This window comes from Pomacea canaliculata, linkage group LG7, assembly GCF_003073045.1.
Source record: "Pomacea canaliculata isolate SZHN2017 linkage group LG7, ASM307304v1, whole genome shotgun sequence".
Classification (NCBI taxonomy): domain Eukaryota; kingdom Metazoa; phylum Mollusca; class Gastropoda; order Architaenioglossa; family Ampullariidae; genus Pomacea; species Pomacea canaliculata.
This window is the reverse complement of record NC_037596.1, coordinates 9,686,600-9,692,448: the sequence shown is the minus strand read 5'-3', so window position 1 is coordinate 9,692,448 and position 5,849 is coordinate 9,686,600. Positions and strand designations below refer to the sequence as shown.

The 5,849-nt window shown below is 36.5% G+C and overlaps 1 protein-coding gene across 1 annotated transcript; it reads right to left on the bottom strand.

Annotated features, from left to right (window-relative positions):
* LOC112569635 lies at positions 1-1,950 on the bottom strand. Its single transcript, XM_025247475.1, has 3 exons — positions 1,601-1,950; positions 570-646; positions 1-329 (listed from the first exon to the last, which is right to left on the bottom strand). Exons 1-3 carry the CDS (start codon positions 1,908-1,910, stop codon positions 153-155), a joined length of 564 nt encoding a protein of 187 aa, XP_025103260.1. The 5' UTR covers positions 1,911-1,950; the 3' UTR covers positions 1-152.
* Between the last annotated feature and the right edge of the window lie 3,899 nt (positions 1,951-5,849).

Genomic DNA, 5,849 nt, shown 5'->3' with positions numbered 1-5,849 from the left:
TTCTTACAAAGATGTTCAAAGTTGTGTTCATCAGACTACTTCAAGTCTGGCAGATAAAACTGGACAGAGAAGATTAGATGCTTTTAAATAAAAAAAAAAACATTGAACGGGAAAATGCGTTTGTTAACATTCTTATTTTCTCAGTTAGAATTTTAGGGGTGGAATATCGCTCTGCCCCGGACGTTGTCGGGAAGAAGGTTTACTTCAAAGGCGTTTATTCCCAGTGTGTAGTTATATGTGAAGAAGCACTCGGCTGCGGTGTTCCCTGCTTTCATAACAAAGCTGTGTGTTCCATCTTGCGTCCCAAACATCCTCCCAGGACTTCCATTCTACAACCATGCAAAATATTTTGACAATGCCGTTGATTCAGATACTGATGTTGTAGTTGGCAATATTTTTGCAGCGTTTACAATAGCAAAACAGTAGAATTAGTAGAATGTAAAATCATCTACTGACATATTTCTATTAATTTGAGTGTATTTTTCTGAAACCATGTGTGTGTCTAAAAGATAGATATTATCCCGCTGAAGCAACATTTCACCATATCAAATATTCTAGAAAGCCCGTACCTCCAACTCCTCAGTAAATTTGCATTCATAGTTTTTTGTTGGATCGAGGATATTGCCAACAGTACACCATGCTGTTCCTGTTGAGTAGTCGGAAGCATATATCACTGAGCAATCCAGTGTTGGAGAATCTGGAAATATTTATTTCAAATTAATGTGGGAGAAATGCATTTAATGGTAAAGATATAATAGATAAATACCACATAAAACGAAAATTATTTGAATATGCGACTCCTTTACACACACACTCAAAGAAAACGATTAGTGCAATATCTTCTTAATGTTGTATGTTTTCTGTGTAGAGATGTGAATAAACACATGAATGTAAAATCTAGATATCATCAACACGGAATACATATTCAAGCATTGCATGAGCATTGGTTCCTCAAGTGTAAAGCAGCTTATATCAATGTTGATATCTTTAGGTTTCCACATAGAAATTCGTCTCGTGCCTTATTTTCAGGTAACATTTTTTCTTTATTTTTTTTTCTTTTACGCTTTCTCTTCTTCGTTTTGAGATAATGAATTTCACCTTCTATTTATCTGTCTAACTGCCAGCCGGATGCCATTGCTGCTTCTTTGACATTTTAAAATTATTTTTGTAATGTAATACGATTTCTCTTTTTTCTTTGTTCCACTGCTCCCCATTTTTACTCAAATTGCAAGGTGCGACACACTTATAATTATCTGTCTTAGTATGGTATCCTGCTAGGAATTGTACCTTTCTCTTTTGATAAGCTTGGAAAGTCAAGGCGGTGTTGTGATAATGACTCTTGCAGAATTCAGAGTGAAAATACAAGTATCTAGGGACGAGGGAGGTTTACATCAAGTGTAGGAAAGGAGAGAAAAGGTATTGAACACAAATGAAAACATGTACCACCTTCATTTTCGCTCTCATTTTTTTCTTTTCCAACATAATATAATCAAGTAGCATTGTCCTTCCTACTGAAGCTCATTAAACTGAAAGCCTTGGAACCTCCATCATAAGAGCTTAAAAACCTTCAGTTAGAAAAAGCAAAGAATTATGTAATTACTTATCAAGGTGATATTACAGGTGTAGTCGTTCATGTAGGAGGTTGCGCGCGTTAACATGTTGTCAAAGACTCTACACGTGACGCTGACGGTGTCGTCTAATTGGCTGGGGTTGTAAGTAAGTATACTGTCGCCGTTACTTTTAACTGCACTTGTAAACTCATTAAAGGATTGGCACACGTTCTCGTTGAAATAACAGACTTCAACATTGGTCATTTGGTTCTGATTGCTACTGGTGGGATCCACTTTTGTGATCAACCAGGACACGTGGTTGTTAGGTTGGATGTCCACACATTTGAATCTGTAATTCATTTCATACCGTGGCACATCGGTACGTTCAGCAGGATTGCATCCTTCGATAGCATGACCTGTAAATGCATTCATTTGTTTTAAAACAATCTTATGGTTTAAGTACCAACAACAATTCTTAATAAAATGCTTAATTTACACAACTTTACTGGTCTTAAGCGACTAAAGGGTCAACAACCTACTTGTCCTTATTTCTTTTCCTCCGTTTTTTACTCTTGTCTTTCCTTTTGTAATTTCAATCGGTATTATCACCTATTTGTCATCATTATATTATTATAACTACTATTAATGTGTTATTTGTTTATTTTATTTTCTATTTGTTCTGCTGAATAACATTTTACCTGAGCAGTGCTTGAGTATTACAAGCAAAGTAAGGATGGTGATTACGGCCATCGTGTTGTTGATTAACAATCCTGTGTTTGATGAAACTGGAAGGTTGTTAACCCGAGATCCGAGCTGATGGCAAGCAAATAAACACAAGAGGCTGGAAAAATGAGAATCTCTGTATAGTTACCATCTGCTTCATTCACTTCGTCCTAAAAAGAATCACAGAGATATGGACATAAAAAAATCCATTATTTTCTATTTATACCGTTCTGTTCAAACGTTTAATTTATGTTACTTTCATTACATTTGCTTCGAATACATGAAAAATACAATGTTCCCTCGCTAGCACAACGACTAAGACAAACATCATAAAATTGTGTAGCATGTCACATGACCATACCAAAGGAACACTCAGACACACGTTACCTCCACACTTACCACCTCAGTGTAGTCACCAGGGTGATTGTGATATTACATCACACCTTATTTATAGGGACAGGTGACTCACTGATTGGTGGCTGCATTTGATGTGGACGCCCACATAGGTGTCCAAGAAGACAATATGCAAATGTCAATCGTGAATGACAGCAGTTAAAAAATTCATCTTTTATCAAGATTTGCTTTGGGACCTTTCACGATTGACTCCTTGAATTCTGGTTTTTAAATTTAAAATGACTGGGTGGTGGCCAAAGATAAGTCAAAATGTTAAATGATTCAAAAAATAAAAAAATATTATTACTAAACCTACTGCAAAAATGTAAAGCGTGGATGGTTTATTGCCTTCTTTATTTTTATTGTCTTCAAATTACTGTGGTTGGATATCGTCTTGTTGAAAAAAAACCCGAAGAGTATTAAATCTTATGGCAGGATACTAGGGTTAAATGGCGGTCACCATATGTGGTTTCTATCAAGACGAACGAATGACAACGCTTTTATTATTTGTGCTTCTTTGCATTTTCTTTACTTCGATTTCATATAAATTTCATAGCATGAGCGCTGTCTTTTGTCATACAGTCAGTTCCACAATCACAGATTTTTCTATACTCGGACATTCAGTTAATTGTGTCCCGTTATCTAAACAAAAATCGTTGTCCTTCTTATGATTCCATGAAGGGGTTAAATGGGAGGCATCGTGTGTGGTTTCCATCAAGACGAGCGAAAGATTATGCTTGAACGATAAACAGCCGCAGTCTGTGATAAATTTTACTAAGTTTTATATTAAACGTGGAACCTTGGTCACTTTAAAAACCAGAGGATGAATCCCATGAAATAAAAACATGTACTACATATCAAAACTGGAAACCACTCGGGTCACCTGCCGGTCCCAAGCCCAGATGAAGGAGGAGGGTTGGGCGTGGGGCTTACTACGACCACACCCTGTAAAAAAAAAATAACATGCTACAGAAACTGCAAACATACTAACTGTACAATTGGAGCCTGGATGGAGGAGACAGACGTGGAGGAGATCAGTCCACAATGAGGCAGAGACAGCTGGCATTCTTCTCCTTACATACGTACATGTTCTAGCTGTATTGTTATGTGTCTGTGCCATTGTGCATGCGTTTGTGTGATTGCATACTCGTAATTTTCTCTGTCTTTGTGTGTGTGTGTGTGTGTGTGTGTGTGTGTGTGTGTGTGTGTAAAAATCATTCTAGAAACGAGAAAGCGAGTGGAGAAGGAGGCTGGTTTTACAAACGTCGCTTTACCTTCAACATATGTTTTAGTGACTGCACTGGTATTTATTTTCGTTCCACCATCTGACTATACTGACTTCATATTCGGACGTGGGAATTTTAATAGCAGGCAGCTGTCGTTTATTTTGTGTCATTGCATCATCTTTACTTTCCTTTGATAGAATTTTCATAGATTGAACGCTGTCTGTTGTGTGCATGATTTCAATCCCTTCATAGCACTGTTCAATAACATCAGATGCAGTGTGACTGTGCGTGTCTTGAAATCAGTGAGTCGATGAATTTGTCTTTTGTCATATCATTTGTTCATCAATGATATATACTGCTAGAGTTAGAAAATTACTGCAGGGGTCAAATGGTGGTCACCGTGTGTGGTTTCTATCAGAACGAACGAAAGATAATGTTCGAACATTAAACAGCAGCATTCTGTGATAAATTTTAATAACTTTTAGATTTAACGGGAAAAACCATTGAAAACCAAAGCATGGATCAAATGAAGAAAAAAAAAACTGTACTTCACATTAAATAACAACAAAATGAGATGGCTTATGGCAGAGACCCAACCTACGGCCCGCGGGCCATATCCGGCCCGCGACGCGGCGCCATCCGGCCCGCGAAACTTCTACCCACAGTGCAGGAAATCGGCATGTTAGTAATAATAATAATAAACCGAAAACAAACGAAAAAAGGGAAGAAGAAGTATTTATCCCCACGTAGGGGCTTTTCTCAATCGAACATTTCGATTCAGTGCTCCGACTTGGTGTCTCTATGATGAGGTCGGACATTCAGAAGTTGGTTTCGGAAAAACAACTTCAAATATCCCACTAATTACTACATAATTAATGGTAAGTACAACTTGTTTCTAATAAAAAATGGTATCTGATCTATTTTTTTTGTCTTTTTGTATTTTTGCGGTTAAGTGGCCCGCGACACGGCTGTCCGAAATGGATATGGCCCGCAGGCCGAAAAAGGTTGGGCATCACTGGGTTATGGTTTTATAGATATATCTATATTTATATACTAGAGCCACAGAACTTCGTAAAGAATGACGAGGTTGCTGCACATTAATTAACACAAGATAAGAATATGTACATTTTAAAACTAAATTAAAAAAATTATATTCTAAAAGTAGATTTTAAAAAGCGAAAACGATGTTCAAAGCCTAGTGAACCAACTAGTCGACTGCATCATTGATGTGAAAATATCCTCATTCATACATTGTAGATAAATGAATAACTGATGTTTGATTATGAGCTTTTTCTGGGAGATGAAAAAAAATACCTTGCTGTGCTTATTATACTTTATACATTTGTGTTTATCTGTATTCTTTCAAGGATATAGGAGGGTTAGGTTGATATTTCCCATATTTATTGTCTGTACATTTGAAAATTTTGTGTAGCACCATTACTATATGCAACGAACCTGTAGTGCTTCTTATGGTCATATAATTTTTGTATATAGTTTCCTACACTCATTACCATAATTATTGTAATTGTAATCGTATTGGTTTTTTTTTTTTTTTGTATTTTCTTCCATTTTTGAAATCCGGATGGGCATCAGTAAATGCGGCTTTGCCTTAATGTATCATTTTATCTTTGACTCAATGAAGAAGTTGCCACACGCCTCAACACTTAGAAGTCCTGGTACAAGTCGCTGTGACGAAGCAGAGGATTGTAGTTGTTGTTATTGCCATTGCTATTGTAATTGTGATTGTGATTGTGATTGTGATTGTGATTGTGATTGTTATTGTCAAACTGTGCAGCCAAGTCAGACATTCGTTATTTGAAGTGTTCCTTTTTATGGTGTCGGTCCTGTCGATGTGTCCATGTGTTCGTTATGGTTCATGTAGTATTCACCAGTCTTTCTATCTTCCTCGTTGCTTTTTTTTTATTTATTTATTTATTTTTATTTTTTTTTTTGCTTT

Coding starts and splice junctions, on each gene's coding strand:
- LOC112569635 (XM_025247475.1), bottom strand. CDS start 1,910: ATGAATTACAGATTCAAATGTGTGGACATCCAACCTAACAACCACGTG. Junction 647..1,600: donor CTGTAATATCACCTTGATAA/GTAATTACATAA, acceptor ACTACTCAACAG/GAACAGCATGGTGTACTGTT. Junction 330..569: donor AATTTACTGAGGAGTTGGAG/GTACGGGCTTTC, acceptor GCATGGTTGTAG/AATGGAAGTCCTGGGAGGAT.